Raw genomic sequence first — 22966 nt, forward strand, 5'->3', positions numbered from 1 at the left:
GGGGAGTCTGAGAGGAGAAATAGCTTTCTCTTTTGCCAAGAAAAAAAAAAATAGGAATGTGTGTTTTGGACTGGACTGAGCAAGAAAGCTGGGGAGATTGCAAAAAGGGGGGTGCAGCATTTTTGTCACATTGATCCATTCCTCTTAATTGCTTTAAAAAATAAATAAGGGGGGGAAGTGATAGGGGGAAAGAAGAAGATAGGAAAAGAAGGGAGGAAAAAGGAAAACAGCAGAAGTGTTTGAACCTCTGGAGCTATCTGCTCCTTCAAGCTGATTGATTAGTCATGATCCCTGCAGTTTTAATGGGAATCATTCAATTGGGAAGGTGGAGCACCCTAGAGTAGATTAGCATATTCTTGTTTACTCATCTTCTGAGGGGCTTTTTCTCTTTTCTTTCATTTTGTGGAGAAGAAGGGAGGGGGGGAGGTTGGGGGAAAGGAGGGGGTTGTGGCTTATGTTATAAAGGAGGCCAAAAAAATAAATAGATTAGAGCATCTTTTGGGGGGAGGGAAATCAGTGGGTCTGAGTCTTGGAGAAAGCTGGGGGGTTGTTTTGGTTTTTTGTTTTGTTTTGTGTGTGTGTGAGTGAGTGTGTGTGTTTTTTTTAAGAAGAAAAAAATAAAGGGAAGAAAATTCAGCAGAGAAAAGAAGAGAGAGAGGAGTTCCAGCTGTGGAGGAATAGAGGAGAAGAAGACAGATAGAGAAGGAAGAACAGAGAAATACATTTCAACCAAGAAGGAGTTTTGATTTATTTGATTTTTATTTGTTTTAAGGAGAGAGAGAAAAAAATCTATAAGCAGGAAAAAGAAAGAAAGAAAAAGAAAAAAAGAAAAGAAAAAGCAACTGAGAAGGGTTATAAAAAGAGCAAATACCAAGAAGGGTGAACAAGAGAAGAAAGTCAAGGCAAGGAGGAGCCCAAAGCTGGCAGATCGGGAGGATTTGCAGGGGAGAAGGGGGGGGAAGATTGGAAATGCAGCTCTGGAGTTTGCTGCTGCCTCTTGCGCTTCTCTGTACAGCCCTAGCCAGTGGACCCGAATGTGGGATGGACGAGCGCTCCCGCAGGGCACGAAGGGACACCAGGCACAGCCGCCAGCTCCTCCACACTGCCCCGGGCACCTGTGCCACCAGGTTAGCCCGAGGAAGGCGCTCCACTGCTGGGCTGGAGCCTGGGCATGTCCCCCGCAGGAGGCAACAGCGGGAGGTAAAGGACGAAGAGGAGTCCCTTACCCCGAGCAGGGCGCTCTATTTCAGTGGCCAAGGTGATCAGCTGCGGCTGAAGGCAGACGTTGAGCTGCCCCGAGACGCCTTCACTTTGCAAGTGTGGCTGAAAGCCGAAGGCGGACAGAGATCTCCGGCTGTCATTGCAGGTAGGTCCGGCCGTGCCCGTGGCTGCAGCATCCCCGCTCGGTGCCGGGAGCCGGGCGCTGGTGAGCAGGCGGGATGTGGCCGGCAGCGGGGTGCGCTCCGCCAGCCCCGGAGCCGCTGTGCCAGCCCCGCCGGGAGATCCCGGGGCTCTGCGCACCGCCGCCAAGTATAGGCTGGCAGGAAAAGTTATGTAAACTTTTGCATAGGGGAAATGGCAGTGCCCCGGGGTGGTTTCTGTCTTTCTGGGTGTGCGGATTGAGGTGCAGGTAGAAGAGGCAGCTCTCACGGTGGGGTTTTGTCTAATTTTCGGGTTGGAAAACTGTAAGTAGAGCGTTTGAAAGTGGCTTGTTTGTATGTATGGAAAGAAATGTATGTGACTGGTGTGTGGCTGTAAAGAAACGCGTATCTAAGGTCCCCCTACGATTTCCTTGGTTTTATTGGCTTTTTAGTGTACTCCACTGTTCGCTCTTTAGATGCAGTGTTAGCATGTGGTTTCCAAAAAGCTATAAAGGAACTTTTTGGCTATTGTGAAACCTCAAATGAATCAAATGAGTTTATAAAGTTCCCAACCCCTCGACACTCAGCTACGGCTGGGACTCGCACTGCAGCTAGAGGATGTGTGGAGTATTTTTGTCTCCCCTTAGAAATGGCAAGTGTAACATCAATGATTCTAAGGTCAAACAGCCCTATAAAATCATTTAGTACTCAAAGCAGCTACCAGTCTAAGCTGTCTGAGCTGGACAATAACAAGGAGCATTGCACTTTTCTTATTCAAATTTTATGAGCCCATCCTGAATTTGGGTCCCTCTCCCCGCGTTCGTTCCCTCTCCCCCTCCCTCCCTTCCCTCCCTCCCTCCACCTCCCGCCCTTTCCCCGCTTTAGTGATAAAGTGCAGCGAAGTTGTCGTGAAATCGGATACTTTTCGGAGGGTTACAAACCCTTACAAATGTCGCCACATCCATCTTTGCTCTGGAGGAAGTCACAGAAAATGGAAATGCCCTTCAAAAAAAAAAAAAAGGGAAACAAGTCAGAAAGAGAAACGGGTATTGGGGGGCGGGGGGAAGACATGTTTTACAGTTCTTCTGGCAAGGAGATTCCCTGAAAGTACAAGGTTTCCATGTCCTAGGATGCCTTAAAGAGACAGGGAGGATTTCCCCTTTCCCTTTAAGTGCAGGCAGTTCCTCGCAGGAGGCAGCGCTGCCTGTGCCGGTGGCGCTGCCCCGCTCGCTGTCCCCTGCCACCCACCCTCCCTCCCTGCCGCACATCCCTCTGCCCCCTCCCCGACCGCCCCGCTGCTGGCTCGCAGGAAAGTTGCTTTGTCCTAAAGAAAACAAAAACTGAGATGAACTCAGCCGTGCTTTCCCTTAACTTTCCCCAATCCCGGCTGCTCCGCTCGCCGGTGAGGAGGGAGACGCGCTTTGTGCCGGGGTGGGCAGGAGGTGCCGGGCATGGGCTGGTCCCGTGTGCATTCAGAGCAGTGATTTCATAGGTGAACCGCGTTATTCCTTGCTTTATTCCCCCTGGCTTTCTCACACTCTGCTCTTCTGGTTCCCAACCCTAACTTAAACCCCAGGGCTCAAAGTGCTTCCCTTTCAAGTTCGGAAAGGCAGACTTGGGGTTTACACAGATCTCAGCAGTACCAAAACAGGGTCAGTGTATTTTTTAATGTGTTTAATCCAACACCTAGGACCCCATGTCTGTCTTTGGTGCAAAGTATCTCTAATTCTCACAACAGGGAACCTAGACAAACACACACAAAGATCATTTGTAGTAAAATACTTTAATTGGATGGGGGAGGTTGGGTTGTTGCCTGTATAAAACACTTGACCCATTTTATGCATGGAAATAACATTCCACTGTGAAAAATGAAGAGAAATGCCCCAGTTTTGCACCATAGAGCTTCAGCTCAGCTCGGGAGGACTTTGTGATTTTTATTTTATTTTTAAGCTCCCCCTGCCCCCCTCACACACACTCTTGAAGAGGAGCCAGGTTTGGCTCTGTGTGTAAACACCTGGAAGAGGTCCAAGAGGAACTCACTTGGAGTATCCTCTGCACACCACAGCCTCCCAGACCTGCAGCAAGCTTAGGGAGAGATTACGCTTCCCTCAATGAGGAAATCAAGGGTTCTGGCTGCCAAAACTCTTGGCTTTCACATTTTCACTGTTTTGGGATGTGACAGACTGAGGAGCTCAGTTCTGCTGTTGAATTTGCATCTGTAGGACCCCACCGACATCAAGAGCCCACACAGGTGTTTGGAGGGCAAGGCAGTGGGGCACATTTGCTGGCAGTGCCACAAATGAGTTTCTCCCCAACTTTCGTCCCATTTGCAAAGTGGGAAGCTGTACAGATCTGAGGGAAGGGGTGGGATTGAGAGGAATACACCTCTTTTTCAGAGTTGCTCTTGTGTCTTCACCTACTTTCTGCCCCCCACTTTCTGCCCGTGACGAGTGCCCCCCTTGCACCCCTCCCCGCTGGCAGATAAGAAATTACTGCAAGTCGTACAGGAGGAGCCCCATGTGTGCCTGCAGGGGAAACCTGTTGTGCCTGTTAAAAATCTCGTGTAGGACCCAAGTTGTTATCAGCTTCTGCGCCTGAGCCCTGACATAACGGAGTTCTTCTGCTAATCCAGGCTACAGGAGTTTCTGTCTGGAGCCAACTCTCCTTACGTCACCCTCTGCTGCAGTATTCAATTTGTTTTCATAAATGGCTAATTTTACAGCGCTGTTAAGTGGGTTCGTCATTGTGCCGGGCCATGCCCTGTCTCTGATGAGAGGCAGTCCTGGTGCCAGGCTCTGCCAATTTTCACGCTGCTTGGCAGCGATGTTATTGCCGCCCTGCTTGACTCCAGTGATATCTGCTCTGGCATTTGTCAGAGGGAAAGCTGTTGGGAAACTGGAAGTCTGACCCATTGATCTGCGTTACGCAAAAGCTCAGGAGCCCTGTCGGGGCTGGGCTGCGCTCCCCGGAGCGGCTCCCGCGGTGCGGCTCCCGGCGCAGCTCCCGGCTCTGCGCATCGCCCTCCCTCCTATTCATCCCTCCTTCCATCATCCCTTCTTCCATCATCCCTCCTTCCATCCCTCCTTCCATCCCTCCTTCCTTCCATCCCTCCTTCCATCCATCCCTCCTTCCATCCATCCCTCCCTCCCTCCCTCCATCCCTCCCTCCTTCCGTCCCCGGGGCTCAGAGTTCTTGTTCAGCCAGCCCGCAGCACGGCACATCCCGTTGTAAACACGCACATGTGCTCATGGAATCAATCCGGCACCTTCCCCGGCAGGCTGCCGCAGGAAAGGGTTAAGGTGGGGAGCGCTGGGTTAGGTAATGCACACACACCAGGAGAAATGAGCGCTTCAAAGCGCTGCTGACCTTGCTGCTGCTGCAATCAAAGGTATTTCAGTTCCACTGAGCAAACGCAACCCCATCCTAAGGAGCGGGACCCTGCCGAGTCCCTGCCAGGGTGTTTTCTGGTGTGCGGGGTGGCTCGTGTTTTCACAGGAGAGAGATGTTGACTCTTTACTGGCTGGGAGCTGAGAGGAGCGGGATGAATGATCGGCAGCGGGAGCCGGAGTAAGAAGGCGTGCCTGCTCTGAAGAGTGAAAGTTATTTGTGTTTTGGTTTGATTTTTTTTTTTTTTTTTTTTCTTCCCCCACTGCTTGGTTTCATTCCCCTCTGTCTCTCTATTCCTCAGCCTGCCAACAGGGAGCATGATCCCAACTTAATAAAGCTTCATATGTAAGGGAGTGCCTATGTTTTCCCAACTTCAGTCCTTGATGAACATAAAACAGCAGCAGAATCCAAAGGGAGAGAAAAGCCAAAATCAGCACGGTGGAGCTCACTTAAAGCCACAGCTTTTACATGTAAGAGACCAAGAAACATCCGTGTCAGGGTCCAATAAATGAACAAATATAAAGATATGTCATTGACACTGCGTGGGTCTAGTCCCTCTGTGGAGTTAAAGAATGCATGTTTACTTTGGGGGGTTATTTCCTTCTGAAGTTTTGGAGTCTGATACTGGTTTTATACACTTCAGGTAGAACTGGTGAGCTGGGTCCTATCTCCAGAGCTGATCCTTGTGCTGGGTGTGCTGGGAACTTGAGGATGTTTTCAGTAGAGAGTTTACCCAGAGTTTCACTGGCACTAAAACAATAGGCAGGTGGATAACGTGGCAGTTTCAACAGCCTGTTGTCTTTCAATTGTATGAATTTTCTAGAACTACAGCGAAGGAGTGAGTCAAATATAAAACTTGTAGTTCTGTTGTTTAATTAGTGCTGGCATGTGCAAGGTCCCAGGGTGCTGGCCATGGTGGGCAGAGTGGAGTGACAGGAGCTGGAACACCTGCCCAGATGTTCCTGCAAGGTGACAAGTCTCTAAAACAACATTGCTGAAGGGTGGGGGGAAGCTGTGTGGGTTTGGCTTCCCTGTGGATGGGTTCAAATGATTATGCACTTCATGACTATGGATCTGGACATGGCTTGACTCATAGGTCACTGAACAAAATACCCTCACAGCTTGTCATTTACTAAATATTTGCATTTGAACAGTACATTTCCTTCAGCCTGTGGAAGCTGGGACAAGAACCAGAAGGTGATTTTTCTTTCCATAACATTTCCAATTTAATCTGGTCTCATTCTTTTCACCAGCTACACTCTAGAGTCAGAACAGCACCGTTAGAAGAAAGTTGGGTTTGTTTGTTTTTTTTTTTCCCTTATAACATTTATACGTAGGCTGCTCTTATTAATTAAATGATAATAAAACAGTGAGGTCAGTTTGACCCTGTGTGTGTGAAGGATGGCAAATTTAGTTCCTAAATGATGTGTGTCTCCTGTAGGCACAGAGTTGTGTCCCAGGCTGAGTTTGCCTCTCCAAGCTCATTTCAGCCTGATTTATTTCAAGCCAGCCTGTTTCAGTTAGAACAACTCGCGTGAGGCAGAGAGCAAGCAGTGAGGATGGCGTTTGGAGAGAGAGCAGGAGCAGGGCTGTCCTCAGGGACCCGTGGAGATGTCTGGAGGAGGCAGAGCAGAGCTGTGCAGGGCGGGCTCGGTGCAGAGGGCGAGGGGAAGCCCTTGGAGAGCCTTCGCACGCGAAGCCATGGCCAAAGCCAGCCCTGGGAGGGGTTGGAGCATCCTGGGGATCCGGCTGGAGCTGCTCTCCAAAGCCCACTCCCACTCTCGTGGTGCCAGGAGGGGTTGGAGGTGGCTGCTGAGGCTGTGGCTGCACTGAGCACTGGTGTCCCCTGTCAGCCCCAGCCACATGTGGCATGGGCAGGGATGAGCTTAAATCCCAAAGGTCTCACTGGTGCTGGCTCCCTGGGAGCCCTCACCTCATCCAGTGCTCAACAGGACAAGTCTGTGCTTGCAGGTGTTTGCTGAGGCAGCTGCAGGACCTTTGAGTCCACTCACCTTTGCCAAGGGTGGGAGAGATCCCTGGCTGAGCACATTGAACAGCAGGGATCCAAATCCTGGACACCTCGCTGGTCACTGGGGCCTGACTCAGCTTACAGGCTGAGGGGAGCAGGGAGTTTGGTGGGGAAAATGCCTTCTTTGGAGGCTGGGTCTGGCTCTGTCAGGACATGGGTCTATCATAAGAGAGGTGAAGCCACAATGCATCCAGGAGAACCTTTCACTCAGAAGTGTTTCGTGTCCTGGCAGCCCAGAGAGCCACTCGTGTCCTGGGGTGTGTCAGAATGAGTCTGGGCAGCAGGGCAGGGGGGATTCTGTCCCTGTGCCCCTGGGCTCAGGTGAGACCCCACCTGCAGAGCTGCCCCAGCCCTGGAACCAGCACAGGAGGGAGCTGGAGCTGCTGGAGAGTCCAGAGGAGGCACCAGGGGGATCAGAGGATGGAGCAGCTCTGCTGGGAGGAAAGGCTGGGACAGCTGGGATTGTTCACCTGGAGAGGAGAAGCTTTGGGCTGAGCTCAGTGTCAGGGCCTGAAGAGGTTCCACAGGAGAGCTGGGCAGGGACTTCTGACAATGGCCTGGAGTGCCAGGACAAGAGGGAATGGCATCACACTGAGAGAGAATAGTTTTGGATCAGATATTGGGCAGGAATTGTTCCCTGGCAGGGTGGGCAGGGCTGGCACAGGGTGCCCAGAGCAGCTGTGGCTGCCCCTGGATCCCTGGCAGTGCCCAAGGCCAGGTTGGACATTGGGGCTGGAGCAGCCTGGGACAGTGGGAGGGGTCCCTGCCATGCAGGGGTGGGATGGGATGACTTTTAAAGGTCCCTTCCAACCCAAACCATTCTATGAAAAATATTGCAGGACCAACAGGGTTTTGGTGCTCTCAAGGCCACAGGTTTAACCAAGTGCTTTCACATTGGATTTTCATGCTGGCCCAAGCCAGGGGGAAAAAAAAAAACAACAAAAAAAGTCAAAACAAAAAAAAAAAAAACAGAAAAAAACCCCCCAAAAACCCCCACAAACCACCACTGAAGTATAGTGTCTTTTTTTTTTTTTTTTTCAAAAAGACATATTGAAAAAACAAAAATAAACCCTTTCATGACTGGGGTCAGCTGAAATGCTCCCATATAATAGTTTTGCTTCTAATTTTATCTGTTGCTTTTTCAGCTCTTCTTTTCTCTGATAGAAATTACAGCAGCAGGAGCAGGGAAGGGACCACCTGGGCTGCCAAATTCAGTCCCCTGCAGTGTCAGGGATATAACAGCAGATAATTAGTCCAAACATTCACATAAAATCCACTTTGTGGGTTCTGATACAGCACAGGCCACAGAAGATTTCCCTGTGCTCTACTGTAAACCAAAGCTCTTTAGCTAAGACCCAGAGTCACCATTTTAATGTAAGACAGGAAAAGAGAAGGACAGATTGACAACATCTTAAGTACCTAAAATCCAAAACATTGGTTTAGAAAACTGTTAAGTATGAGGAAGGAAAACATTGGCTGGTAAAAGGTATCAGCTTTCTTATTTTTAAAGAATTAAAATGAATCAGGTGTTTTGACAGTTATGAAACTTCTATTGAAATTTTAAGTTGGAATATTTGCCAGAACTGATCCTTTCCCACAGATAGTCTGTTTTGATTAATTTCCCTTTTTCCTGAGAAAAATATTTTATCAAACATTTCCCACCCTTCTCTGGTCTTAGCCTGTGTGGCAGTTCCTACATCCCATTGTAGCAGGAATGAATGCTGGATTCCATTTTTACTTTTTCACATCTTACATTCCAGATGATTGAGAAAATGTGTCAGAAAATACTTGTTTGATCAAAATCCTCTATTATTTTCTCTCAAGTGTATCAGCAAGTCTAACACAATCTTTCTCATTTACCCTCCTCTCTCAGTGCTACCAATTTTTTCATCCAGTAATGTTTACATGGGCAGTATACATTAATCTTCCTATTTCATATATACAAAATATATTGGACTCTTCTACTTCCTGGGTTCTGGGCATTTGTTTCATGTGTTGTTCTGGGCACAGTTGCTGTGCATTTTGTTTCTTTGTTTTCCCAAAAAGAGGTTTCTGAAGATGAACATGTACCTTTTCCCTGACCTCACCCTTCAATTGCTCTGTGCTCATTTCCCCACCTGGGGGTTGCTGACATCTGAATGCAATTCTTGATTTTATTTCACTTTTCTGAGGAGAAGGAATACTTGATTGTTGTGCTATTTTCTCTGTCTCTCCACATTTCTCTTCATTTTCTCAGCTCTGAGCATGCATGCACACACACACACCATTTCCAAAGCACCTTTGATTTTCTTCCCAGATCAATAGAGCATTTAAACTCCAATGATCAAGGAGGAGCAGCTTGTTTATTCCCCCACATATTCTGACACAAGTGGCACATCTTGTAAACTGCTTTGATTTGATGTTAGTGCCTATTATAAAGTTTACTTTCCCCAAAGCCATCCATGAAGTTAAAGTACTCTCACTCTGAACAGGAGCAGAGCAGAACTCAAAAAGGCAAGGTGAGAAGAGAACAGGAGTGAATGTCTTACCACAGAAATTTGCTTTCTGCTATCTTTGCTGACAATGATCAGAACAATTTGAGGGCTGTTGAACATCCATAAGTTTGCAGCACTGAGGGAGGGTACATTGTGTATCATGGTTAGAAGTGAACAAATATGAACACAGGTCAATTATCCCTTGGCAGAATGGGGCTAGAGTCGTGGTTACACAGGAAGCATGGACTTGATTCTAAACCTGGTCAAGATCATGAAAAATACCACTGAGCTGGGCTGAATCTGGCAAAGGCTGTGCTTTCAGGGAGTTTTCTGCACCCCTTCTCTACAGCCTGGACCTGTCTGTGGCCCTTGCCTCACTATACTTTATTTTGCAGAATGTTTTTGCTTTGGACATGAGAAAAGAAAAACTCTGAAGCCCTAACATCAGGTGAAGGGGACATGTTTATTTGGTTTTGCTATACTCCAAATCTCAAACTGGCCTCTGTCTCTTTCAACCTTTCTATACTTCCACCCCTCTCTTTTTTCCTTTTTATGTTTTTAATGTTAAAATCTCCCTTATTCCAAACCCACTCTCCCATTTTCTGTTCTGCAGGGTGATGTAAGTGCGATTTCTCCATCCAATCCCTCCACCCTCTCTTATCACCATCCTAGCCTCAGTTTTTCCCCTACTATCTGCTGTCCTTGATTCCCCTGCTTTCCCTCCTTGCTGCCCTGCACAGCCGCTGTTTCCCTGCTCCTCTCCCGTCTCCTGTGCCTCGGGAGGGTGGTGTCCCCTCCAGGGTGGCCACAGGTTGGTGGCTCTGGCCAGCTGGTGTTGGAAGCGCTGTGGGAACACAGGGTAAGCAGGCAGAGTGCTCGTGTGCTCAGCCAGGCTCGCCTCTTTTCCGGGAATTATTGATATTGTTCTGTTTAATATCCATCCTCGCCGTGCACAAACAAGGAGCTCGCTCTCACAGAGAGGGAGTGAGGGGGAAGTGAAACTGAGAAGCATCTGGAGTTGGCCTGGTGAAGCAGCAGCTGAGAGATATGATACCAGCTCATGAAAGCAAAAGAATTGCTGTGTTAGAGAAACAAACCACTCTGTTCTGTGCTGGGCACCTCCTGGGGCCTGGTGGGCTCTCGACTCTTCCTTCTGGGTGATATTTAGGGCTTTTTATCTCTTCTCCTTCCTCCCCTCCGCCGTGTTTTTCCTCCTTTTTCTTTATCTAATTTATTGTCTCTCTGTTTGCTTTAAATCACTTTCCCATATGGATTTCTCTCTTCTGACCCATCTTCCCCTCCCTCATCTGATTCCCAGGAGTCTTCTGTCGTCATGGAATTGGGAGAAGAGCAGCCCTGTTCCCGACACCGAGCATCAGCTGCAGGCTCCTTCCCTCCTTTGCTTTCTTCCTTGTCTGTTCTCTGCTGTTAGTGTTGGAAACGTATTCACAAAGATCATCCACTGGATTGAGGAAACAGATTTTATCACCATTATTTTGTTTGTTTTATTTAAGACAGGGAAAGAAATGGAAAGGAAAGGCCTTTGCTGTTACCACTGTTACTTAGTTTTGAATGGAGTTTTTTTCCCTCCTGTACTAATGTATCCTAGTGCTATTATTTTTCTTTATCATTGCAGCAAGATTATGGTTTTATAGTCTTGAACTTGCCACAAAACTTCCTGGTGCTGAAGGTGATGAGTCTCAGGTGTGAGAGAGTACATCCCTTAAAATCAGGGAAATTGAGGAACAGAGGGATGCTCTGATTTGTCCTGGATGTGGCAGTGTGCTGGTGACAAAGTCAGCAATCAAGCCCACCAGCAGCCCTTGTTACTTTTTATTATGGTCTTTTAGGGGTGATGATGGCTATTCCTCAGCTGAGATTGTTCTCCATGTGAAGTCACATGCCCTAATTCCTGTAGGATGTTTCCTTGTAGCTGTTGATGGTTTCTCAGTGGATAATGGCAGTACTGAGACAGTGGTGGGGTCTGTCACCTGCCAGGTGACATCCTGATGGTAACAACACAGGGGCTGAGGGAGGAAGGTACTTGGCATTTGTGACATGAGCTCTTTGGAGATGGCTGAGAATCAGATGGTCTGGAATTCATATCTCTGAGCCAGACGTGCTGGTGATGGTTGAATTCACACAAATTATTGTATTTCTCAGATGGAACAGTGTGTGCAGCCCACAATGGGAGAGAAAAACAAATATCAGCAAAGCCCCTTAGTTCAGAGTACTCATATTTAAATTGGAATACTTTGATACTTTTTTATCCGTCTGCACATTGATTATTGTATTGACTTGCTGAAATAGCTTGTAAAACGTGGAAGTTGTAACTGCTTATCTTCTTGGGAAATGCTGAAAATCTGTCTCTGTATATCTCATGTTATTAAATTAAGGTCAAAAGCAACTTGCTTGCCCCGTAGTTAAGCTCAGGTGAGAGGCTGCAGAAGAGCCCCCAGAGGATTTTTGGAGAGGAATCACCACCCAGTGCACACCTCATGGCTGAACAACCAGTGTTTCTGTCTGTACTGGGAGGCTGTGCATCCAATCCACGGGAGTTTGTTCTGAATGCAGCAGCATCTGTGCTTGTAAAGTCTGAGGTGCTAAAGTTGAAATCTGGAGCTTGCATTACTACTGTCTTGCATGTCATCTGTCTTGTGGATAAACAGAGCAGCCTCTCGGAGGTCAAAACAGCACCTTTCACCAGAGATAATTTAATGAGAATTATTTTCAGTGTAAACTAGACAAGAATTGGAAGCCTCCTGTGCTGTAGCTCGTGAATGGAGATGTTCAGGGAGAAAAGGAGTACTGGGAGAAAAAGCAAATGTTTGCTAAATGCATTACACACACAGTTTTGAAACATACTTGGCAGAGGCAAGGGCAAGCAATACAAGCCAGATTCTGCTGTTGAACACACCAGTGTAAACCTAGAGTAACTCCTTTGGAGAGGAAACCAGGGGAGGGGGATGCTCCAGACCTGTGGATGTGCAGAGTTTGGGGCAGGGACAGAGGGCAGGCAATGGGGAAGGTGACCCAGCTGCGTGGTGGATGTTGTGGAGAACAACCTCCAACCACCGGCACCGCTGTCGGTGCTTTTATTTGGGTGTGTAATGGTTATGGTGATGCAGTGGGAAACATTTGTACAATGTGGGGTTGTTTCTGCTTTTTTGAAGTATTTTCTGCATGTACCTATATCGTAATCCCTCCAGACTGTGGAACTGGGCCATGGACCAGTGTTACAGTGAGCCCTTTGTGTTTCCGGCAACAAACACTCCTGAACTCTGCTCTCCAGGCTTGTGGCCTAAACTCCTTCACCCCCGCCCGTACTGTCCCATCTCCAGCAATAATATTCCCTCCTCTGTTTATAAACAAACACTCTCAGAGGAAGTTCACGGGAAGAAAAGTTAGTTAGTGAAAATCAACCACGCACCCGGGCCCGGGCTGTGGGTTGGAGCCAGCAGGGTTGCTGGATGTTTCCTACCCTGCATCTGCCTGTAGGAGTTTCTTTGATGAGATGTTTGCCTGTCTGTCTAACTCTGTGTCTTCCTCATCTTTTCCCATCATAGTGGAAAATATAAAAGAAGTGGGGAAGAATTGCGGTCTCAATTTGCTTTGAAACCAGCATGGACAGCATTCGGGAACCCCGAGCAGGGAGGTTGAGTTCAGTAACCCTGTAGATTTTCTTCTTGGTAAATCCACTGATTTTTTTCTGTTTCCTTGTTGTTGTTTTCAACATCAAAATCTAGATTCTGGCTCCTGGCAAAACTCTTGCTCTTGAGTTGCGCAAAGGCTGTAAAAGAACTAAAATAGCCCAAAGGATAATTGTCCACTCTAGTCTGAGCACAGGGCTGATGGTCCATCTGGAGTTGCACACCATTCTCACAGAACCACCCCTTCAGGAGCTAGGAGTGAGCTGTACCCAGGGGAGTGGGGAACACAGGACTGCGGTCACCATGGGCATGAGCAAAGCATGGTAATGGTGCTGGCAGCAGGAAAACACAGAATGTTTTTTGACTTGTTCCAGAGGTCCCACAAATCTCTGACAGCACAGAATAAATAGTGACTGCTTCTGGTTTGTGTCTTTAGCACTGCACCTTGGTATCAGGTACAAGGTGAGTGGATTAGGTGTTTGTTTCCTTCTGGGAGACAATTGGATCCTCTGATAAATCTTTCTGGCCACTCAAAATGCACAGGAGGATCATCAGATATAGGAAAGCTCTGACAGTAAGGGAGGCAGCCTGGTCAGGGCTGTGGTTCCTCACTTGGGCAGAGCTGGGGTGTCAATGCAGTGCTCGTGTCACTGTTCCAGGCTCCCTGTCTTCCATAAGGAGTGTTTGGAACTGGGGCTAAGGGAGCTTTTACAGATATAATAGATGTGGAACTTGTGGTTCCACTTGTAGTTTTAGAAGTGTACTACAAAAGGTGTCCAGTGCTGGCAGAATCTCCATACTTTGAAATGGGATGGTTTAAAATAGTCTTATCTATTGCCTTTTGTTGAAAGAGCAGTTTCTCTTACTGAACAAATATCTTCTGTCAAGTCTTATCTGTAGGGCTACTCCAGTGTGGTCTCTGCACCTCCCATCCCAACGGAGAGAAGATAATCAGAAGTGAGCATTTTGCATTGCAGCATGGACAGTTTATCAGTTGTTGCACAATCCCTTTGCCTGTGAGCAGGTTACATAAAGGAGCAGGGTGGAGGTGGTGGGAATGGACCTGGTTTATATTGGTGAGCTTCCTCCAAGAATTCCAGCATTACTATCAACAGTTTCTCCTTGCAGGAAGGTTGAGCTCATTCTTACCCTTTGAGGAGTTCTGAATTATTGAAGAGCAGAGGATCTTCTGCTGGGAAAGGCTGGAATTCCCCGCAGTCCTCCTGCTAGGGGTGGTTTAATCAAACAGACTGTTTACATTCTGTGTCTCAGCAGAGGCAATGCTCAAACAGCAGTGGTCTTCAACTGGATGCCGTAGCACTGGGGGTTTATTTTATTTTGTTTTAAACATCGGCATACCACCAGTTTAACTGGGAAATGGCCATCTGCAAACACCTGCAGGCTCCATGGAACAGGCCAGAGAGGGGAGCAACAGCAGCTGTGTCTCACAGAGGCAAAATGAGACAGCAAGGGGGCCGTGTTTCTTCTCCAGAGGTTTCTGCAGGGCTGGGATTTGGCAGCAAAGGTGGGCTGGGAGCACTTGCACTCCTGGAGGAAGAGACCTTGCAGCAGGAGGCTGAATGTTGGTCCAAACTCTTCTCTGAGCCTCAAACACTGATGGTAGAGGCAGAGAAGCAAAAGTCTTTTTGCCAAAACCTTGTGTTTTGCCTCACACTGTGAAGGCCAAACTGTTCTGTGAACAGTTTCTAGGCTCTCAGACTTAAGAGGGCTCAGACTGAATGAAATGGGACTTATGTATTCCATGAGAAAGGGAAGAAGGAAATGAGATTGGGACAGTTCTTCCTACCACCGCCCATCTCTCCACTCCCTCAGGAGGAACATCTTTTGCACCTATATCAACAAATCAACAATTTATTGCACTTCTGTATGTCCAAAATTGGCCATAAAACTTGAGTCAAGGCTTTAACTTGTGTTCAGATACTTTGTTTTTTTGATTCCTCTTTGGTCTGTTCTGGAAGTGATGTATTTCCGCTCCCCATGCTCAGGATTGTCTGTGCCTCACTGAGGAGGACGCACGCAAGTAGGCAATGTGGCCAACATTCTTCCAAACCCCAGCAACCCAACCAGCTGCTCAGCAGGGCTGTTATTTATTGAGAGCTGTCAATGTGTTCAACACATGGTGTCCTTTGCCCTGTGGAGCCAGCAGCCTGGCTTTTATGGGCTACTCTGACACTTGTCACACACTGGTGACAGGACAAGCTGGAATAGGCACACGGGTTTATGTGAACATTATTCTAGAAGGGCATTGCAACAAGATGTTCTCTGAGGAAAGGAGAGACAGAGACCAGTTGGCAGAGGAGAAAACAGAGGCTGTTGCAAAGGGTAGAGGTTTCTTTTTGGCTGGTGCTTTCGGAAAGAGAACAGAGATTTCCTTCAGCGATAAATTAGATGCTTGGGGAGAAAGAAAGGGTGTTTGTTTCAGCAGTGATGCAACTCCTGTGTGAGAGAAGCAGACTCCCTCTCCTGCTAATTCCAGCTGCTGGTTCTGTGGCACAGTGGAAGCACACAGGTTGCTTTGGGGTTTTAGTTGTTGCTCTGCAATTGCTCTGAGGTGCCTCCAGCTCTGTCCTTCCCATCTCCAAAGGTGGGATAATGGCTCTCAGCAGCCTGCAGAGAGATGCTGTTTGTGAGGATGAGGAAATGTCATTAGTGCAGCGCTTCATGAGTGAAGCTGTGAATGACAAATGCCACTCCTTTGCACCAACAGGTTGGAATGCTCAGCCAAGGAGCCCTGTTGGCCGGGGTCGTGCTGGGTTCCTGTGCTGCTGTACAGGGAAGACTGAGGCTGTAGAATGCCAAAGAGACAGAAAGACAGGGGGCACACCTTGCCAGTCTCCTACTTATCTATTTGTCCCATCTTTTTTTCTCTTGACTTGTGTAAGCTCGTATTCATGAGGATCACAGGTATTTATTTTCCCCCACTGAAAATCAGAGCCATTGCCTGAACAGTGTGACTCTGGCCACATTCCCTCCTATTCAGCACAATGCAATCTTGGCTATTTACTAGTTAATATTTTCTGTCAACAACCTGCAAGAAAACAAAATCAGTGCTGATAAAATTTGCAGATGTTGCAGAGTGCAGGGAGTGGTAAACAATGACCAAAACAGGACTCTCAGTTGGGTGTTTTCAAAAGCTGAGAACATGCAAACTATGCATTAGAGCAAAGCCAAATGTGAAGTCATTCATATAGAGAGAGGGGCGGCAGGTCACACACAAAGGATGGATGAGGAAAAAGGATCTTTCACCTGGAAGCTGAATGTGGAGCAGTTACTGCCTGTTGGAATAGATAAAGCATGTAAATGTGAGCTGCCAATGTGAGGCTGTGGCCAAAGGTTTGGAGTCATTGTTGGCTGGGTAAACAAGGAGATATTGAGCAGGACTGGGGAGGTTGTGTTACCCCTGTAATGACACTGGAGTAGCTGTTGCCAAAGCACTTTGTCCTATTCTGGTGTCTACAGTTTAAGAAGGATGTTGTATGGAAGAGGATTTAGAGAGAAAATAATTAGCAGTGACAATTATTATATGTTTTGTGACAAGTCTTGAAGTGCTGGACTCAAGAAGATCAGGGGCGACTTGATCACCATAATCTAGAAATGATTGTTTTGGGAATATTAAACTGATAATTGTGGGTTAGAAATGAATGCTAGAGGATATGAGTAAATCCAATGGATCCAGTGGAGATTAAGCAACTTTAGAACAGAGTGTTTTAGCAGTGTTTTAGCCTTGAGAATAGACAGTAATTGAAAAACCTTTCTGAGCAGAGTGGTGGAATATCTGTCACCAGAGCTTTCAATATAGAACTAATTGTTTTTCCAAACTGCCAGGTCTTTAAAGAGGAATTAATTCAGTGGTGTTCACCATATTCACCCATATTGTGTCTAAGAATTTCTAATGTCAAAATATTCTGGGTTTTTTTGCTATTACTGGAAAAATAGTTGAAGCCAGCAGTAAAGCAGCACTAAGATGCTAATTACAAATCTTTTAATTTCTCTCTTTTTAATTTCTATGGGGTCTCCTTGACATTGGTAGGATAATTTCTGATCACCACAATATTTCCAACTCCTTGTAGGGTTCCCTCATTGTCCCTGCAGTTAAATTGTAAGCTCCATTTCAGATGATCTTTTTAAATCCTGTTTAGATATTGTCACTTTTTTCCAGAAGGATGTGCTGATCAATGACTGAAAAGCACCTGAAAAACAAGACTGAAATCTTTCCTCATTGAAGGTAGTAAGAGCTTTATAGTTGACCTCAATGATGCCAAGAGTTTACCTTCAGAACAGACTTGGAGAAGCAAAAATTAAGGTTTCCCCTCTGGAATCAGGACCTTTGACAATACCGAGAATGGGAAGCCAACACAGCAGACCCTTAAAAACAAAGTGGATGAGAAAGCAGAGAATAAGCCAGAGTTGACTTCAGCTTGCCATCCCCTTGCTGTGTGGTCTGCCCCAGTCTCAGGGCAGAACACCAGTCCAGGGGATGCAGGATACTGGAATGACCTATCCCTGTGACTTTAGCTGAGTTGCAAACATTGACCAAAACCCTGTCGGAGGCAATTAGTATTCTGAGACAGGATTTCATTTCATTCAAGCCATCCCCAGCTGGAGTGTGTTCCTCAAAACTCAAATTCAAGCCAAGTGCTCCAAATGCCCCAGTCTGCTCCCTCCAGGCCATGTGCACATGTGTATATAGGCCTCTGCACAGAGAAAATCGTGCCTGTACATGGTATTTTGTTAGTCTTCATTGCTCTGCTTCCAAATTTAACCAGAAGTAGAAGGGCTGAAATAACATAAGAAAGGTTGGACATATGATATTTCCTGCTGCTCAGCTAAATACAAGAATTGCCAAAAATCTTCCAAGGTAGCTTGTTTCTTTTACATTTTTCTCCCAGTTCTGCAGACTTGAGAAGGTCAATTACTTTCGAGAAGGATTTGGCTTTGGCAACACTTATGGAAAGCGAAGCAGAATTATGACCTTTTGGAGGTTTGCCCATCGCTGTCCCATCTTGTCCTTTAAGAACTGAAGGCTGAATTTTCACAGCTACAGTCTTCGGTTTAATAGGTGTGAATTTGTTTCTGTGCACTTCTAAGACATCATGAGTATCTGTGTGAGAATCTGCTTTTAGATGTCTATTTATTTGTGCTCACAGATCAAGTGATCACTGGTATTTGTAGAGCAGAAATACAGGCTCAGGTATTTCTAGGAGGAAAATCATAGCAAAACAAATGAAATTGGATTCAAACCGAGCAGAATAATAAAGCTCTAAAATTATATACTTAGGTTAGTATGTGGTGACTCCAGCCTATCTGGAATGCATACTATAATAGTTATATCATGTTAGAGAGGCAGGGTTTTTTTCAGCAGGACGTTTCCTAGAAAGCAGAAATATCTCTGTGGTTTGTGTATGGGTTTGGAACTTGTGTGCAAGTATGGAGCAGGGAATTTGAGGCATGAAATAGTCAGGATTAGTGAAGGCCCGGATCCCTTTCATAAGAGCAGCAGAAAACAGGCACGATCAGCTCCCTTCTCCCCACTGCTATTGCAGCCTCCTCCTCTGTGGATTGTTTTGGAGTCAGTTCTTTGAAGGTTGATAAATGCCTCAGTTGTTTCTATCAGTACAGGAAAGATGCAGTCATATGGGAAAGCCAGATGCAATAAGATATTTGAGTCTGGATAAGATCGAAGATATTTTTACAATAAGATATTTAATTTTCACAAGGCAAAGCCCTTGCAGAGTATAAATCAGCATAAATGCACTGGAACTACTCAGTTTTGTACTCACAAAGTGTCTGCCCAAGAATGTTCTCAAAATCCAATTAAATAACTAGAACTGTTTCATGTGGAAATGCCCCTCAATTACAAAGACAAGTCTAAGCTATCATGATGTGATTTTTACAGTCTCCTCGCAGGGTGCCTTAGTTTGCATTCATGGAATTTTTTGTTTTTGTTTTGTTTCTGTAATAATGTGGATGTTGGCCATCTGTCTGATCCTGGAAAGGTTGTAAGGTTGTCCCTGCTCCCCAGGTTCTCTTCCCACTCCCTCATTGATCATAATGTTTGATTTAGGTGCCACTAGATTTCCTCCTTTGTTCTCCAGCCCTAACCTCCCCCCTGCAAACACACATGCATTGTGCAATGGTGTAAAAGCTCTCCTGGCTGCAGCTGGGAGTAGTAACTGCTCAGCTGGTTCCAGCGCTGCCCTAAAGCTGCTGTAAAGGTCAGAGACAAGGGAATTCTAAAAAGCAAAACAAGCTGTGTTGTTGTCCCCCCTTTAATCCTGGCTGTGTGTTTTGATCAGCACCACAAGCCACCTCATGTGCAGAGCTCCACTGCCCCAGCCCTGTGTCTGTGGCCGTCCAGGGCAGCGCATCGGGCGCTCCTCCAGCCCCGCTCCGGGCTCGGGCGCTGCCACAGCTGATTGACTTGCACTGCTTGTCAGACACAAAGCACATTTTGAAAGGAAATGCCATATTGAACTCCCCGTGAGCTGATGGGTATTGTGCACGGTCATCTGATGGCACAGATGTGCCCCTAATAATCCTTCCAGGAGAATGTTTCCTCCTGGGATGCTCTGGCCATCTGATCTGCTCCGAGGTATGCTGACCTATCTTGACCCAGTTTATGATCAATTCTCTCTGCTGTTATCTAAAAGGAGCTCAGAAATATCTCTTTATCATTTAGATTGCCTGGAAGTTATGGTATTACGTGTCTGTTCTTCCCACAGAAGATTCTCTGTGGTTGCTGTCAAGCATTAACTCTTACAAAGGGGTGGAAAGCCACTCTGTGTTAGTGTGGGCAAGAGTAAATTTCTCTGTAGAGCTTTGACAGCTAATCAGTGTTTGGCAAACAGTGCAGGGGGGAAGAGGAGATGTGGAAGCAGAGGTGACTTGTGTCCCACCAAACGTTGCTGGGTACCTTCATCTGTGTGAGCCCAGTGACCCTTCTGCTGCTTTATCTTAATGTCCTTTTTGTCAGGTTTGTGTGTGCTGTGCATGTGTCTGTGAAAGATGGATGGTTTCCATGCATTCCTCCTGATGTGTATCCATGTGTTTTGCAACACCTGCTTTTCAAGTGGGAATGGTGTTAATGCTGGATTTCTCTGGAGGTGAATCAGCTGCCTCAGGTACAATGGGAGGGTTAATTTGTAATCTGGTTCTGCTGGGCAGTGAGCAGAGATAAGCTCAGGAGTTCAGGGGTGTGTGATGATCCCTTTCAGCCAAACCAACAAACTTACTGAGTGCCTTCCATTCCTGATATTTGAAGCTTATCTGGGTTTTCATAAACACTAAACTCAACTTTTTAATAAGGCTACACTAGAGGGTTAAAATTGGCAGCCAAAAGCCTGAATTTTTGTTCTGAATCAAGCTGGATGCAAAGTCTCCCATATTTGTGACATACAGCAGTGATTCCCTGATGGAACATCAGTTTGACTTTGAGCAGGATCCATGAGAAGCCCGTCTCTACTATCTTCACTATTCCTATGCCTGTGTGGGTTAAAATCTCTAATAACATGGACACATACTGGTTTTCCAAGCTTCATCCAAAAATATTCAGTTGTTTCTCAGAACAAGGCAGGATAATTTTATAAATTTATGGTTTTGCAGGTATTACAGTATCCTTACCCTTGTCAGGAATGTTCCTGTAGTCCCAGACTTCCTAGCAGGGACTGAAGTTTGACCCTTGTGAAGGATGTGCATTTTTCTGTCTATCTAAAAAGCCACCTAAAGCTGGTTATTAGAACATAAACAGTTTATTCACCAAGCACCAGTCTCCACTGGTCCTGCAGCTTTATTGTGAAATGCTTGAGGAGATCTAGATAAGGAGTAAACCTTCCCAGTACCCCTTGTTTACGCTGAGGCTGTGGATGAAGGAGCCCTTGGAAAAGCCATGCCCAGCCCTGGGCTGGCCCTGTTATAACAATGCAAAGACTCAGCTCCTTCTCTGCCCTGTGGTTACAGTGCTGTGTGTTCACTTACACCTCAAAACCCTCACAAGCTGTAATTTCTCACTAAGCCCAGCCTACCAGATGTATTTGCAGTAAGCTCCTCTATACTGTGAGCGGGTGTATTCCCACAATAGGCTCGCTGGAGTGTCACTAATATGATTGTCCATGCCAGTGGCTGCTCTCTTGCAGCCCACATGATTTTGTTATCAACAGGGAAGGATTTATGTAATGTTCATAACTAACCAGCCACTATAAATTCATGTCTTGCTGTTGTTCAGACTTCAAGGTATCTCATTGAGCAAATGAGTGACTGGGAATTTGAGAAACAGTACACAATGTATGCTTAATTTGATGCTAAATTACACTGATATAAAGATTTTGATTTTAAAGAGCCTTGGGCTAAATTCTCAATGTTAATTAGGCATGGCTGTATTAGACTCTGTATTTCTACACGATGAAGTTCTTGTCTTTCATGGCAGAACAAAAAGAACTCTGTCCTTCTCTCTCAGGTCTGAATCCTCTGGCATAGCTTGTAAAGGATAAAATCTGGTGTGAATTCAGCTAGATTGATAGCAGCAGCAAACATCCCCTTTTTGCTCTTTAAGTAGTACATTGCCACCTGAGCAAGCCTTAGGTGGTTTCCTTGAACCACTCCTTGTCTCAGGGGGTGACCTCAGGAGGCCTCTTAGCTGTGTTGGAAATGGTATAGACAGAGATGTTGCCTTAAGTACTCTGGACTTTGAATTATTTAACTATTGTGGAAGGAAGTGAGGCTGGGGGAAGCACAGCAAAGGAAAGGAGAGATTATTTCTCCCCTTTGTAAAACTATATTGGGTTCAACGTCATACCATGAAATATCCAGTGCAGAACTCAAGAACTGCTCCAGTGGATCTTCACTGACTTATCCAATTGCATGGAACATGGGGATACTTAACCCAAATCTGTCGGTTTTAATTATTTTCCTCTGGACAGATAAAAGCTTTCTATAGGTTCCTGTAGAATATTTGCTCTTTCAAGCGTTCTTCTGCGCTTTGATACTAAACGATTAAAGCATGCTAAAGAAAAAAACAGCCCCAACCTTTAGCTCCCTGTTCTTGGGCCCCCTGACTGCAGCTTTGATTGTTGACCTAAATTCCCCTTTCATAACTGAGTCCTGTCACCTCTGGTTGGAGTCTCCCAGCAAAACAGGCAGGGCCAACTTTCAGAAGTGCAGGGCACTGTTTTCCATTCTGCCTTGCGTGGCTCTGACGGCTCTGCAGCACCTGATGTGTTCAAAGCCAAACTTCCCTCTTCCCCTTCCCCCACCTCACCCTGCTGGAAATGAAACCATAACAAGGGTTTTGTTTTTTTTTTAACTTTTACTTTTGCCTTCCCCTGTCTCCTTCTGCCCCCACTTTGCATTGCTCAGCAAAGTGAGGAAACTTTCCTGCATGAAGAATGAAATTCTCAGTTCATTCTATGGCTGCGTTGGTTGCTGCAAAGATTGCTGGTATCCAGACATAAGAAATGGCACTGAAGTGAGGGGAGGAGACCCTGGAGGATGTTATTTATAACACTGCAGTGCGTTACAGCAGCTTGTATGGGCTACTCCAGCCTCTCTCCTGTCAAACTCTGCCCACAGAGGGCTGCTTCTGGCTCCAGCAGCCTCCAGCTGTGAGCTGCTGTTCCTCTGCTCCCATCACAGACACAGCAATGTCCTCACCCAGGGCTGTCCCCACAAGTTCAGCAGCTGATGTTCTGTGCTGTGCTCACGCTGCCAAACCCTGCCCAGTACACAGAGCCCACGTAAGGATGTGGCTCTATTTAAGCCCCCAGGAAAGTCCTGAAAACAAAGTGGCTCATAAATGCTGGCATTGGTTTGGGGGTCCAGGAAGAGGTCAGATGGACAGTGATGGTGGAGCTATTGAGGGTCAGCAGCCAAAGAATTGAGATTTTGCTTGTAAAAGAATAAAGGGAGACTGTCTTTCTCATTTTCCATGTTTGGCTTTTGACTTTGAGCCGCTGGAGTTGAATTATCCAGCTTTCCCCACTCTTCTGATGCCTAGGAATTAACTTTTCCTATAAGGGACATCATAGGACTGGAAGAAGCTTTGTGGGCCAT

General features: G+C 46.4%; 1 protein-coding gene across 1 annotated transcript in view; it reads left to right on the forward strand.

Annotated features, from left to right (window-relative positions):
- The first annotated feature begins 489 nt into the window (after window positions 1–489).
- PAPPA (pappalysin 1) overlaps window positions 490–22966 on the forward strand; it is a 180033-nt gene continuing 157556 nt past the window's right edge. Inside the window, exon 1 of the mRNA XM_033077497.2 lies at window positions 490–1366. Coding sequence (XP_032933388.1) covers window positions 970–1366 — 397 coding nt within the window. The 5' untranslated portion in view covers window positions 490–969. The remainder of the gene's footprint in view (window positions 1367–22966) is intronic.

The sequence above is a fragment of the Catharus ustulatus genome, chromosome 21 (genome assembly GCF_009819885.2).
Source record: "Catharus ustulatus isolate bCatUst1 chromosome 21, bCatUst1.pri.v2, whole genome shotgun sequence".
Taxonomy (NCBI): domain Eukaryota; kingdom Metazoa; phylum Chordata; class Aves; order Passeriformes; family Turdidae; genus Catharus; species Catharus ustulatus.